Source organism: Malus sylvestris, chromosome 11, assembly GCF_916048215.2.
Source record: "Malus sylvestris chromosome 11, drMalSylv7.2, whole genome shotgun sequence".
Classification (NCBI taxonomy): domain Eukaryota; kingdom Viridiplantae; phylum Streptophyta; class Magnoliopsida; order Rosales; family Rosaceae; genus Malus; species Malus sylvestris.
In genome coordinates this window covers 38,490,931-38,506,157 of record NC_062270.1, presented here as the reverse complement: position 1 = coordinate 38,506,157, position 15,227 = coordinate 38,490,931, and the positions used below count along the sequence as shown (strand labels likewise).

Sequence of the window (15,227 nt, the reverse complement as noted above, 5' to 3'; positions counted from 1 at the left end):
TAATCTTACATTTTGAATTGGGTTTGAGATGATAGTTTAGGTAATAAATTTGGGTTTAAAGAGATATTAATTCTTTAATAAAAAACAATATGGGTAAAGAGAGTAAGTTGAGTGTAGAAAGAGGTTAGATGAGTTCAAATAAAATTTCCCTAGGCATATTTGTTGATTTGTCTCTCAAACTTATATAGAGCTATTAATTTTCTTTTGAACTTTAATTTTAGTTAATTACTTCCCAATTTTTTTTATTATTAGCCGATTTTCTCCTTGAACTTTAATTTGAGCCATTTATCCCTTGAACTTTTATAAACAACCCATTTTCTCCTGATGCTAGATTTTAAATTTTTTATTCATTTTGATCACGCGGACAACACATGACAACTATATGTGGGCAAAAGAATGACAAATTGGATAAGTGAAAATTGGATGAAGAATTTTAAAATCTATGTAGGGGAAATTAGTTATTTATAAAATTTTAGGGGTACAATTAAAGTTCAGGAGGAAATTGGCTAATTATAATAGTTCAGGTAGTCAATCGACTAAAATTAAAGTTTAAAGAAAAATTAGCAACTTTGTACAAGTTTGAAAGACAAACTGACAAATACTTTTTTTTTATGTATATATTTTACCTTCGTTCCTCCCTAAAAAATTACATTTCATACACTAAATTAGGATTATAAGGAACTAGAAGCATTTTATATGTATATTTTTTCATAATATGAACTAGAAGATTAAAACGAAAGTATACTTTCGGATCTCAAAGTCATTTTAATCGTTTAATAGTTAAGATTGTTAACATATGACAAATAAAACAAACTGAGCCAACTACTCGTATTGTTTGCAGACACACATAAAAGTCGTATTAGCACAATATTTCTTTTTTTTTTTGGGTAAAATTAGCACAATATTTCATACTACAGTGGCTAACAAAGAAGCAAATTAGGTCATCTCCAACCGAAGGGTTCAGAGGGCCAGAGGGCCGAAAATAGCCCTAAAACCGTCTCCAACCGAGGGCTAGGCCAGAGGGCTCTGGAATCTGGGAGGGTCCCACGGGATCGGAGAGGGCTGGAGGGCTGGCTGCTTTCGGCCAGCCAGCCAGCCCGCTGGCTGGCTATTTTTTTTTTAATATTTCCTATTGCTGTCGGTTAAAACCGATAGCATTAAAGGGTTTTTTTTTTTAATAGTTCTGCTATTAGTGTCGGTTATAACCGACACTAATAGTTTGAAATATTTTTGAATCTAACGGCTAGCTGACTCAGCTAGCCGTTGGTTTTTTTTTTTTTTTTTTTTAATTTATTTTAAACTTTTTTTTCTTCTATAAATATGGTGAAGTTCTTTCAATTCTTCACTTCATTTGCAATATTTCCTTCTTCAATATTTTTCAATATTTCCTTCAATATTTCCTTCAATATTTCCTTCAATATATTTTCTAATATTTCCTTCATCTATAATATTTGTTTTAATTTTTCAATATTTCCTTCAATATATTTTCCAATATTTCCTTCATCTATAATATTTGTTTCAATTTTTCAATATTTCCTTCATCTATAATATTTGTTTCAATTTTTCAATATTTCCTTCATCTATAATATTTCTTCACTTCATTTGCAATATTTCCTTCATTTTTTTTCAAAAAAAATGGCCTCATCTGCAATGAAAGGTAGGGCTTGGACCCGAAAAGAAGATGAAGCTCTTTGCAAGGCTTATAGATGGATCTCAGAAGATAGTGTGAGGGGGATTTCTCAAACAAGTGAAGGTGTTTGGACTCGTGTGTCCAAAAAATACTTAGAGTTCTACGAAGGCACCACTCCACCGAATACCCGAAACCACGAAAGTTGTTCTTCAAGATGGAAGAAACATCTTCATCCAAGTTTGAATAAATGGCATCAAGCACTATTAGCAGCAGCACGTAGACATGAAAGCGGCGCCAATTACTATGACGAAGTTAGTGTTTTTACAGTTTATTTTAAATGTTTAATTATATTACATTTAATTTCGTGAATTAATTTCCTAAAATTTTTTTAATTATATTTTCTAGGTACGCCAAGCGGAGGAATTGTATATGGAGGGCAGCTCAAAACCCTTTCAGTTTCACGGTTGTTGGGAAATTTGTAAAGGGTGGGTGTTATTTGAAGATCCACCTCAACATAGAGTGGATCCTTTGGAAGCTGCATCCCCATCTGTAGATATGAATGAAGATGGATCTCCTACCATTCAACAAACAAGGGTAGAAAATCCGACTCCGTCCGAAATTTCTTTACCTAGGGCTATGGGACGAAACAAGGCCCGAAGGTTGAGGGAAAAGGGCAAGGCAAATGCTGATTACGCCGCTCAACATGAAGTGGCGGCCTCATTTCGATTACTGGCGGAGCAAAATGCCCGTGAGGCGGAAGAAAGGAAGTGTAGACATGAAGAGCGAGCCAAACAAATACAAGAAGAGATGGATGATAAGAATATGGAAAGGAACACTTCGGATTACACTCCAATGAGTAAGGCCTATTTTGATAGGAAAAAAAAAGAAATTATGGCTCGGCGGCAATTGTTTACCTCTGACTATACTCCTACAATGGCGGATGATGAAGATGATATTAATTATGGATATTAAATTTAAGTCGTTGTAATTTTTAAATTTAAGTTAATGTTGTTTTTAAATTTAATTTGTAGTGTTTAAATATAAGTTGTTGTTTTTAAATTTAAGTTGTTGTAGTTTTTAAATTTAAATAATAAATTATGTTTGGTCCTATGGCCATTTGGCCCTCGGTTGGAGACAGTTTTTTGTGACAGGGCTAAAACGAGCCCTTTGGCCCTCTGGCCCTCGGTTGGAGACGGAGGCAAATATGACCCTGTACTGTTTATTAAAATATTAATATCTTGGGGAATCTTGGAGGGCTAAAGGGCTCAAACGAGCCCTCTGGCCAGCCCTCGGTTGGAGGTGGCCTTAGCAGTACAACTTTGAACGTTAAGAGAGGATTTTTATAGACTTTGACTTTGTTCGCCCAAAAAGGAAATTTCAAGGGGTAAAATAGTCAACTGGGCTGTGCCATATGGGGCTGTACCACAGTAGTAGTGTACGTTTGTTATATACTACAACTGTAGACAGCCATTTTTTGTGCTTTCTTCGTCTCTCCTCCTTGTACCTTTCTCTCTCCCTCTCCCTTTCTCCTCTCCGGGGCTCAATTCCCCATTTCACTCCGATCCCCGAAAAACCAGTGCTCGAGAACCAGAAGCAGAGCAAAGATTGAGAGGTGATTACTGCCTTTGTGGTCCAAGTGATAATTTTCTCGCTCGATTTGGTAATTTTCCATCACTTTCTCGAGAAAATAATCATGGGTTTTCGATTTGAATGTTTAATTTTCATGGGTTTTGTGTATTTCGTGTTTGGGGTAATCATTTTTACGCAGTTCTTAGATCTAATTTTCAGTTATGATCTTTCGATTTACAGCGAAATAGGTGCTTTTTCTGATCTGAATCTGATCGGGATCTGGGTCTTCGATTGGACTGATTTTCCTGCGATTCTTACCGTAAAGCTGTAATCTTTTAGCATTTTGGGGCTGAGTTGTAGAAGTAGATCGTTTACTCTGAGAATCGGACTGACTCGGCCGAGTTGTACTCTTTGACTCACTGAATCTTTTGTAATGGAGACTCTTCTGGTTGTGGCGCAGCATAAGAACCAGTACTATGGCCAGGGGAAGCCACACGGGCCGGGCCAAGTCGGCCCGTCGCCGTCCAAGGACTTCCGAGGGATCAATTGCCGGACTTTCCAATCCGGGTCAGGTATACTCCCAACCCCATCCAAGGCTTGCTCTACTCCTGTATCCAAACAGGGAGCATGCTCTGGTTCTCCTCCTAGGATAACTACAACTAGTCCAAACAAGATACATACACCTAGTCCAGTTTCACAGTCTGATAGCAGAACATTGAGTAGAAGCACCCCAATTGCTATCAATGTCAACAACTCGAAGAAAGGCAAGCACTTCAATGGAAGTTTTTCATTTTCTGAGCTCTGGGCCGGCCCGGCTTACTCGAACTCTCCCCCACCGAGTTCATTGCCAATCCCCAAGTTTTCAATCCGACCCAAGAGAACCGTGTCGCTCGAATTGCCCAAGTCGCCCGCTGATATCGAAATGCACCACCCAATTGCCAAGTCTACACCCGCATCCCCAACTAGGGAGTATTCTGGGTCTTCTGCTAGAGATCTCTTTCACAATGCTGATTCCGCGACCAAGACTCTGCGTCGCATTCTGAATCTTGATGTAGACGATGAATGAAGGGCAGATGGGAGCACTAGGCTCCTGTAAATAGGTTTAGATTGTATATAGAATGAATAAATTGGTTGGTAGTCTTGGGTTGTGATGAGTGTGCTTAGTTTTCTGTGGTGGTGCTACAAGTTAAAGTCATGGTTATGTTGGATGTGGAGTTGGCATTGGGGAGATGAATGGTTTTTCTCGAAAAAGTGGCATGGTATGTGTAATATGGGATTTTCGACATGGATGGGACCCGACCCGAAATTTTAAGGAAGCAGAAGGAAATTGTGATAGGCTTGTACTTTTGAAGGCTTGTTCTTTCGAAGTGGATGGTTGTCTGCACTATTGAATGGGGGAGATGATGGCTTATAGGGAAAAATTGGCATGGTATGTGTAATATGGGATTTTTGACATGGAACTTACGGAAGCAGAGGGGAACTAGTGGCACAGGGCTTGTACTTTTGAAGCGGATGGTTGCCAGCACTCTGGAATGGGAGGGATTGAGCAACCCGTCTTACATATGAAAGCAGAGGGAAACTACATTGGACGTGAACGTTCCAATGTAATCCCCTCACAAATTTGCTAATTCTTGTTAACCCTTTTAGAGTTAGGTGTAGGTGTCTTCTTTCGGTAACTGTACATGCTGTAGAATGTCTAGTGATCTATCCATACCGAACTTTGTAGGTTTCTATAGGTTTCACTTTTCTTCTGCGTTACGTCTTTTGTTTCCTTAGGGTTTAGATTTAGTGTCCTTCTAAATATTCTAACATTGTCTAGTCTCTTTGTTCCTTAGTTCAGCGTTGTCCCAATAGCTGCTTAGGTAATCTTCTTTCATTGAACACTCTTGCCTTTCCTGTTATAGCCTTGTTTGCATTCATACTCAACGAAACGTTCTTTACTTCTGATAACAATCTAACCCCTTTAACTACACTCTTATCAAAGGGTGTTCTCACCTTTCACAATCTTTTCTGTTTTTAAGAAAGAAAAGAGGGAAGGGGTAGTGATTGTTCTTTCGTACTTCTGCTTCATTGGTTTTTCGTCTTTAGGGTTGGTCAATCTGTGGTTCTGTCCTGTATCTGTATGATGTCCTGAGTTTGGAATTACCTATTAGTTCATTGTTCTTGTAAATGATGGTGCCGGTTGTGGTCTTCACATCGTATTCATCCTTGGAGATTGTTGATCTCGCCTCGCCATCGACAAGGTAATACATCTGTTTTCCTGTTCCCTTTCATTGTTGTGTTTGCCAACTCTTTTATAATTTGTTTCAGTTGTAACTAATTTCTTTTGAATGTGTGTGAAACAGGGTGCAAGTTGGTACACAGTATTCCGGAGGTGTGTTCGTTAGCAGTTCATGATGTAGTCCTTTATGCGTGTAATAGTTCCTTGCTGAAGGCAAATGCGGTTCCATTACATCATCACTTGTGTTGAAGAATGCATGATGTATGGAAAAGCTGTTTGTCTTCCATCGATCCGGTGGAGCATTGTAGTATCGGACATGTTTGTGGTCACCTTTTATATCTTGTATTTATGTTTCAATGTTGAGCCTGTTCTTCTGTCGTCTAATTTAAACTTCGATGCTAGCTTGTTTATCGTTATCTTTCGTATTTGTACGTTAATTTTATGGATGTTAACATTATCTATCTGTTCGATTTATATGGTCTGTTCCATTGATGTTGCTGTATGGCGCATAATGTTCTTTCGATCGGCTTAGATGTGAATCATGTACTTTGATGTATCTGCGAGTTGCTGATGATTCTGTCGCCATGACAATTTGAAACTTGACACCGTTCGCAAAACTTTCAGTCCGAAATACCTCCATTTTGCGAGAAATTATTGGGTGCTGTTTGTGTCGCGAATATCGGTATTGGTGATAATATTGATATTGTAAATTTGTGGGATGGAAATATCAATATCAGTTGGTTTTGATAGAAATTACCGAAATTTAAAATGAAACTTTAGAGAATGTCAAACTTAGATTTAGATGAAATATAAGAATCTTTTTTCGATATTTAACTTGTATATCGGAAACATCAACAAAATTTGATATTGAAAATATCGATCATATCGAAAATATTTCAAACGCTAGTTGCACCCGCGGTCAGACTCGAGAATATTGTCCAGCTTGGGGGGTGCTTCCATTTCATCTTTGAGGATTATTCTCATGGAAGATTGGTAATTTTGATGTATGTCGAGAAGGTTTCTCTTTTCCATAACTCTAATTCTCCAGTGTGCAAACCGGTTGGTACATATTTGTGGAGGCTCTCAAGTTAAACAAGAAATTCCTAAACGGATTTTCGTTTGAGCATCTCCTACGAACCAAGCTCTTGGTGGTGATCTGTCCATGGTTGTTTTGTCTTGTGACCAAAGCATTTGATGATTTGAAGAGCGAGTTACATGAAACAGGGATGCGAAGGGGGTGGTATCTAAGCATGTCATGTGTTTCAACTTGAATGAAATGGGACTCTAAAGTGGCGGCACATGACAAGTATTTTTTGACAGGAGGTTGATAGCCACACCCTTTCTATCATCGTACACCCTTATGTTTAATTTTGTTCTTTTTTTTTTTTTTGATAACTAGGAAAACACATTCTAGGGCTAAGAAGCCGAACATAAGCAAGAAAGCCTACAAAGAGGCAAACACCACGAAAACTAAACCAGAGCAAAGCAGTGAGCGGGGATACAAGCCATAGACACTTGAACTAAGTTAAATGGTCACCCCAAACCCACCACACCAAGCTAATGAGGACAAGGAAGACCCCCATTTTCGTTAGTTCATGTTTTATGTTTAATTCTGTTCATTTTGTTCATTTTGTGAAAGCATTATGCAATTTGCTGCTGTATTATTGCGACCGAGTGTTCTTTTCCCTTCAATCATTGCTGATTTGTTGCTGCGGTCCAGTTTTTCACTGTGGTATAGGCGTGGAACGTGAACAGGAGAAAGGGATGAATGCCAAAGCCAACTTTGATACTTGTTTCAACAGTAACATTTGACAGACAACATTCCTTTTTGTCCGATCCCTTTAGGCAGCCTTTATCTTAAACTAGTCTTCTTTTCCCTCTTTCCTCATTACATCTTCGAAGTGCTTTTGGCTTCTTGGTAAGTTGGCCTCATCAGGCTCTGTTTACTCATGTGAGAGATTCTGATGTGCAACTGATGACATATTTTATATTGTTTACACCTCTAGTTTTACACTTTTATCGCGTGATGTTAGAGATATATATAAAAAAATATTTTCTCGGATACATTGTGATCTCTTTCTTTATACATTTATCGTTAGCTTTACTTATTTATACGAGAGATTTTGAGGTGTAACCTAAGATTACTTCATTGTATTTATATCCTCCATATATTTACTATGAGTAAGTTTGTTGATATACAAAGGGATATATCTTCAGCCATGCTGATAAATACACCCATCACAAGTTTTGCCTATTCACACGAGAGATTATGTTGTGAACCAAAGATATACCTCTCATTCAATGCACTCAACATGATTGGCGATATGATTTTTTTTTTTTTTTGCCTTCTGTTTTTGTATTAAATAGTGAATTTAGGGTTAATACCGTTTCTTTCACGTATTTGATTAGCGAAGTGTGTTTTATTAATAGATAACTAGCATACGAGATACTTTATAGTTTATTGTGTAACCTAAGATTCATTGTATTTATATCCACCATATATCTACCATGACTAAGTTTGTTGATATACAAAGACATGTATCTTCAGTTGTACTGATATATACATTCATCACAAGTTTTGCTTATTCACGTGAGAGACTTATTCACGTGAGAGATTATGTTGTGAACTGAAGATATACCTCTCATCCAATGCGCTCTACATGACTGCCATTTTTTTTTTGGAGTTTTAACAAAACACTTCTGGTACTGTTCACTCTTAACGAAAAACCACTTTTTTACCTTTCCCTGATACTATTCACTACGCCTTTATTTGTCTATTTTCATTAAAACTAAAGTTTTTTTTAGACTTTTCGTTAATTATTATTATTATTTTTTATATTGAAATAGTGAATATAGGGTTAATACTTAATACCGTCCTTTTTGTGTATTTGATTGACAAAGTGTGTTTAATAATATGTGGTTTAGATAAGATACCCATCATGGATAAATTTTCTATTGTGTCAAAAATACGGTTCGGTACACTAAGTGTCAGAATACAAATAATTTTTTTTAAGTATCTAACCATTTGTGTTATGACATTTGTTATACAAAATCGTGTTTCTGGCACATTAAAAAATCTCTTGGTATCGTGGTATGTTGGATGATGCAAGCAGATGTTGGTAATGATAGGAAAACTAATGCAATAAAATCTAGAGTAAATATCAGTTTACCATCCTCAAGTTTCGTGTTTTTCAACATTTGGTACATGAAATTTTTTTCGTCCAAGAGTTATACCTAAAATGTTAATTTTGAGAGTCTCATACATCCGTTAGTCAAACTGTTAACTCTGCCGTTAACTGATGATGTGACGTCTATGTGGACAATGACTTGATGTCACGTGTCATTAAGGGGGTCCACGTGGAAATTAAAAATTCAAAAAAAATAATTATTTAAAGAAAAGTTCAAAAAAAAAAGAAAAAAGCAAGACCCAGATCTTCTCGTCACCTAAGCAATCCAAGATGCCGCAAAAAATCCTATCTAATTTTAGCTTCCTTTCCTATTCCGCCAAAATCCCTCGTCTGAGTGTTAAGATAAGGTGTCGATTCTTTCATCTTCTTTCGACCTGCCATTTGCAATTGCGAATCGCGACCCACCTGTTCCCCTTCGTCACATCGCCGTTGCGAGCGTCCAATCAGCCGAATCGACATTTCCTCGTCGACTCCTCTCACCACCCTTCCCTCTTCTCCTCCATTCATCTGCTCCTAACACAAACATTCTCCCAATATATTTGTTAGCTCTAATTCTCCAAAACCCTAAATCAAAATCAAAATCCAAAATTTTCGAATTTGAGTCATACAATTAGGTCCATCTGCACAGAGAAGAAAGAGAGGATGAGAAATGTGTGGATAAAGGCAGAGACTTAAAATTGGGGAATGATTTGAACAGAAGCTCGAGGTTTTCCCCAAATCCCCCCGTGCCTACCCTCCCACCCACACCTAGATCGTCTTCCCCAAATCCCCCGTGCCCACCCTCCCACCCACACCCAGATATTCCCGTCGACCAGTGTCCCCCCTCCAACCCAAACTTTCCTTCACCACCCCACTCTTGCGGTCGCAGGTGACGCAGAGGGTCGGGACTCTCTCTCTCATGTCGATTCTCGATCTCATCCCTCTCTCTCATGTCGACGTCTCCCTCCTCGCCTCGATCTCTTCGTCAACGTCGGAGAAGTAACTGTCATCGAGGAAGTTGACAACAGATTTGATAGAGGGGACAAAATCGGTGGCCGAGTTCATCGAGTTGTAGAAGGGCGTGATCGAGACTCGTTCGTGGCGTTGGCTAAGAGGGTTGGCAGGGTGGATGTCGCGGTCGCAGGTGACGTAGAGGGTCGGGACTCCCTCTCTCTTTCCCCCTACACACTCTCTCTCTCTCTCTCTTACTAAACCTTCTTCTTCTTCTTCTTCTTCAAGTTCTTAATCCCAGCTTGGGGGAACGGTCGATGGGGAAGATCTAGGTGTGGGTGGGTTTTTTTGGTTTTTTAGTTCAGTTTAGTTTTTTTTATTTTTTTTAATATTTAGTTAATTTTTTTTTTTGAATTTTTAATTTCCACGTAGACCCCTTAATGACACGTGGCGTCTAGTCATTGTCTATATAAACGTCACATCATCAATTAACGGCAGTGTTAACAGTTTGATTAACGGATGTATGAAACTGTTCCAAAATTAACACTTTAGGTATGACTCTGGAACAAAAAAAATTTTATGTACCAAATGTTAAAAACTAAAATTCTTAAGGATAGTAAACTGATATTTATCCAAAAATCTAAGTGAACTTCAAAAGTTGGGACAGCCTCTGCAATTTGCATCACAGTTCTTAACTGCTACCGATATTTAATTATCCGAGCCATCAAGTAATGTATAAATAATAGGTATGGAACTTTGGATCCATTTATTGGACTGAGTCTTTCTCCATTTTATTTTTCCTTTATCCGATCAAACTGTCGCCTCTTTTTAATTATTCTCGAGAGTTTAAAATTTCTATACTAATTTTGTGTGTGATTTTTCTATCGATTATATCATTAAGTTTGCATGAAATTAAAATACTTTATTTTGGTCTATAGTTTTGCAGTTGTTATCATTTATTAAGTTAGCTTTGAGGTGATTTACTCTCTTACGTTACCGAAAATAAAAAATTATGACCTCCCCACAACCAAAAAAACAAAACCTCTTGTGCAGTTAAAATTATCAACGATTGATTAGAAAAGACTAAAGTTGCGCAGGTTCTGAGTCTTTCCAAGTTATGCAAGTAGGGAAGGAGAAGAATTTACATGTACCTAGGACGTTAAAAGGATGAACAAGTTAAAACGTAAAACATATAACGACTTATCATAATCATAGGACATTAAGTCATTAATTTAAAAAACTCAGAACTCTACAAACTTAGAATACCTCATCCTCTCTTATCTTTATCTGCAGTGGAGAGGGTATGGAAACATAAAAAAGGATTAAATAGGAAGACCTAACATTTTTGGTCTCTAAAATCAATCATTCAAGAACAACTCCTAAATGTATCATCAAGTTGTGTGTTCCCAACTTCATCCAAGAGCATTTCTTGGTACCGGCATTCTTGACTGCAAAACGCCTTCTCGCCTCTGCACGAGACATTCAACAGACGATAAATCGTTATTTAATTAGAAACAAATGTTGAAAAAATGATTTAAGCGTAGGATACATATAACCGCTACAAATGTTTGATCAAAAGTAGTAGAAACACTAAACCAATAATAAACGGTATGTATATTGTTTAGTGATTATTAAGAGAAGCATGCAATCCAATATCTTCGTCTTCATGCTTCAAACTTCCAATAATTGAATAAGAACGTGTTTGAGATGGCTTCTAAAAAAAGCTAAAAGTGTTTTTTGACGATCAGAAATACTTATGATTACGCTAGACAGAAAAACTTATAAACTATGTAGGTCGGAGAAGTGTGTTCTGGGGAAGAAGACTAATCCTGTTCCTAAAGTAAAAAGCACCTACGACAAAAGCCCTTACGAACAGTATTTCGTACAAAAACAATTTCACAGTAATTATTTGAAGAAGAGCTAGAACTGTTTTTTGACGATAAAAAGCACTTCTGATTACGCTAGATATAAAAACTTATAGACTTTGTAGGTATTAAAAGTGTGTTTTAGGAAAGAAGACTAATCCTGTTGTTCAAGTAAAAAGCACCTACGACAAAAGCCCTTATGAACAGAAGTACTTCCTACAACAACAGTTTCGGAGTAATCATTTGAAGAAGGGGCCATTGAAACGAACCTGTAAATGTAGATGTCAATCTTCTGCTCAAGATTCTTCCTGCATGTGTAACAAAAGCTAAGGAAATTCTCAGAACCGGAGCTCGACTGATCCGACAAAGTATGGTAACTTTCCACAATGCAGTTATCAAATATGTGAGTCGTTCTCGGCTTCGGCCCACGAGAAATCACACAAGTATAATCCTCAGAAAGCTCCATTTCACTTCTCTCACTCACACAACCAGACCCTGAACCCGAATTCGGGTTCTCTGTTTGGATAACAGACCCAGTTTCTGAAAACTGGGAATTCAAAGTCTTGGGGATTTGAACTCTGAGCTTAGTGCCAAACAGGACCTTACGGTTACTGGTTTTTGAATTTTTGTCTTCCAAGTTTTCATCTTTGAGTGTTTGAGCCAGAGCAAGGCCAATGCCTTTGGCCTCAGATTTCTCCCAAAAGGGTTTGTTTCCGGGTTGAATTTTTGGGGTTTTGGGTTGGATTTGGTCACCCGAAAACGGGTTTTTTCCGAAGGGGAATGGCTTGGTGGTGTCAAGAATTGAAGTTGGGCTGATCAAATTTGAATCGGTTTCGGAACTGCCCTTCATCGTGAAGCCTCTGAATCTTGGAGAGTCGAAGAAGGATGGGCTTTTTGAGTAGTTTTTTTGAGTTAGAGACGGTTGAGAATCCGCCATTAGAGGTTGCTTGCTGGTCACTGTTCTGGATCTGTTCCTCAGCATTACTTTGCTCTATAGCAAATGAACTAAATTAATCACTGCAAAATAGCTAAAAAATTAATCAGATATTTGCATGAGAGACGGTGACAATATTCGAGAAGCGGTATTCGGTATTCGGAAACTTACCCTGATAGTCCGGCTATGAAACAAACTTCACTCAAAAATAACCTTTTGAGTATCAAAAGTAGAGCAAAATTAATCCAACATTGCCATGCGAGAGATTAGCAACAATAAAGAAAGAATATATGAGAACTTTAGTACTTACTTTCAGTAGGTCAGTAATTCCGGCTATGAAGCAGACGTTTGTCTTGAAAATCACTATGAGCTTGAAAAGTAGAGTAAATTAAATGGTTTTCTTCCTATTCAATGAAGAAAAAGGAAACAAAGGGAAGAATCTCAGATAAAAAAAATGAAGGGGGATTCTTGCTAAATTTCAGTGGCCTCCATAGATAAAAACTTAAAAAAACAACATAAAGTGGTTTTTTTTTTTTTTTTTTCAGTTGTGGTTATATTTTTTTGGGGATTGGAACAAATTGGGGCTCAAATTCCCATCATAACAAAGAGCATGCATGCCATGTGATCAGGGCAGGGAAATATAAGAAGAGAGCAGCTCTGGCATTTAGCAGCAAAGGGAGTTCTATATCCCCTCTTGTCTCAGGCACATTTGGCATAAATGCTTTTGCTTCTTCCCATGAAATGAAAGAGCCATCATTTCATATAAGAACCTCTCTCTCTCTCTCTCTCTCTCCCCCCCTCTCTTAAAATATTTCACTTTTTGCTAGTGGGTTTTGCATCCCATCGATCAAGTTCACTTCCTCTGGGCAGGAATTTGCAACTTGGCCAAAAGAGAAAGCGAAAGATGGAGAAAAGAATAGGCCCTTTGTTTTAAAAGGGAAGAGAAAAGAGTGGGGTTTCGGGGTGCCTTTTATCCTTTTAAAGAGTGAGAAACAAGATAAAAATTTTAGCTGGACATTCTAACCACGTCATTTATAAGATAACTCTCATAGATAAATAGATGAGAAAAAAAAATTGAGGTTCTACGATAAATTAGATGTAATTTATCAAATTGACGAAAAATCTTGAATTTGCCGATTACATCTAGTTCAACATAGTAAATTGGCTGAAAAGATAGTTCATGAAGAAAATTGACAATTAGGTTATAGTTTCAGTCTAATCTTTAATCTAGTCTAAAGAGTAATTGACAGTAAAAGGAGTAACTTAATTTATAAGTACATGCAAAATTCCTTAAGTCATCGATGTGAAATTCAGACTCTTAGACACTTCCTACATTTCAATGGCTTATTTTTAGCTATGGCGTCTAAAACTCGATTTTAATCTTATTTTGTCCTCCTCCACCCTACCACATGTGTGTGTAATTTAAAAGGTGTTACTTTACTCCCTAAAACTCAAAATTCACTCCATTTTGCCCTTGAAACTCGATTTTGATCATATTTTACTGATGAAACTCAAAAGTCATCATTTTACTCTATTAAACACAAAATTTGCTCCAAATTGCCTTAATCATGCTAACTCCATTATGTGGGTTTGATTTTGGTGTACCAGCTAATCCATTTCTTTTTTATTTTTGTCATATCTTTAATTTATTTTAAACTTAATTTTTCTGATTATTGAATGTTAATGCATAGTGGAGATCTATAATTAAATTTATTGGCACATATGGTACTCTTATTGAGTAGTAGGTCTCACATATATTCCAGATGCGACTTGTGAGTTTCAGATAAAAGAGACAGTTCACAAGTTAAAATAGAATAAATTCCGAGTGTCATTGAGTAAAGTACATACTTTTGAGTTTAAAAAAAAAACACAAACGAAATCAAATCAAGTTCTAGACAACGTAACTAGAAAATAAGCCTATTTTAATATTTGTGTTCCACCGCTCGTATGCGGTCCTCATAACTCATAAGAAGTATTGTGTATTGACCACACAGCCACAAAACCCAGAAATTCGAATTTTTATTTTTTTCTAATATTTTACTTTTGTAGTTTTCTTTTCTCACATGATTGAATAGCTTTCTTTCTCTAATAAAATAATAAAATAGGCATCTATTTTCTCAAACAGATTAAATTTTGTCTTTCTATGAAGAGGCTTTGTGAGGAGAAATTTTTTATGGAAACACGGGTGATATATAATATGTTTTTATATAAATGGTGAGAAATTTTATTTTTTAAGTTATTAACATTTTAAGACACATATTCCACCATTTTTATATAGTGACATATGATGTACCATCTCGTTTGCCAATTACACTGAAAAATCTCTTCTTTGTGGGGGTATTTTGTCGTGACTGGCTTGGACTTTGTGTGAAACTCTCTCTGCGGACTCTGCAGTTATGAATGCACAAATAAACGCACGCACTCATACGAAGTGTTGAGCTCATCCCTACGTTTCTCTTTGATTATATATATCCACCATGCAAAGTTATTATATAGTTTCCATTTTGATATTACAATGCACAAATTATTGGTATCACATCACTCTCTCTAGTTAAGTGATAAAACACAATTAATCATGAGTATATAGTTACTTAAGAAATACTAATTAAGACTCTTTATGGATTCTTTGATACCACACATTTAACGTTAATTTATGTTATAACATTATAAGATATTGTGCTGAAGACATGAAGTGACAAAGAATCCATAAAGAGTTTCAATTTTGAAAAAGTTTCTTTAGCATTTCTCTAGTTACTTTATTAAAATAAGGTTTTTTTTAGTCAAAATGATATCTGAAATTTACATAACTAATCACTTTGGTTGCTGAGATTTAAAATCAATAAATGTGGTCCTTGAGTTTGTCCACCATCAATCATTTTGGTTATTACTT

The 15,227-nt window shown here is 36.8% G+C and overlaps 3 protein-coding genes across 7 annotated transcripts; 2 read left to right on the top strand and 1 right to left on the bottom strand.

Moving 5' to 3' along the window:
• The first annotated feature begins 1,552 nt into the window (after window positions 1–1,552).
• LOC126590961 (uncharacterized) lies at window positions 1,553–2,740 on the top strand. The gene is made up of 2 exons (XM_050256482.1): window positions 1,553–1,941; window positions 2,036–2,740. Exons 1-2 carry the CDS (start codon window positions 1,636–1,638, stop codon window positions 2,600–2,602), a joined length of 873 nt encoding a protein of 290 aa, XP_050112439.1. The 5' UTR covers window positions 1,553–1,635; the 3' UTR covers window positions 2,603–2,740.
• A 351-nt stretch (window positions 2,741–3,091) lies between these two features.
• LOC126590966 (uncharacterized) lies at window positions 3,092–5,881 on the top strand. The gene is made up of 3 exons (XM_050256491.1): window positions 3,092–3,290; window positions 3,440–5,442; window positions 5,545–5,881. Exon 2 carries the CDS (start codon window positions 3,633–3,635, stop codon window positions 4,263–4,265), a length of 633 nt encoding a protein of 210 aa, XP_050112448.1. The 5' UTR covers window positions 3,092–3,290; window positions 3,440–3,632; the 3' UTR covers window positions 4,266–5,442; window positions 5,545–5,881.
• Window positions 5,882–10,738: 4,857 nt separating this feature from the next.
• LOC126590963 (protein MARD1-like) lies at window positions 10,739–13,293 on the bottom strand. 5 transcript variants are annotated; one of them, XM_050256485.1, is made up of 4 exons: window positions 12,648–13,293; window positions 12,509–12,550; window positions 11,673–12,431; window positions 10,739–11,007 (listed from the first exon to the last, which is right to left on the bottom strand). In XM_050256485.1, exons 3-4 carry the CDS (start codon window positions 12,383–12,385, stop codon window positions 10,905–10,907), a joined length of 816 nt encoding a protein of 271 aa, XP_050112442.1. In that variant the 5' UTR covers window positions 12,386–12,431; window positions 12,509–12,550; window positions 12,648–13,293; the 3' UTR covers window positions 10,739–10,904. The 5 variants fall into 5 exon arrangements, with proteins under 5 accessions (XP_050112442.1, XP_050112441.1, XP_050112444.1 ...); XM_050256484.1 differs by having other exon boundaries at window positions 11,673–12,420; XM_050256487.1 differs by lacking the exon at window positions 12,509–12,550.
• Between the last annotated feature and the right edge of the window lie 1,934 nt (window positions 13,294–15,227).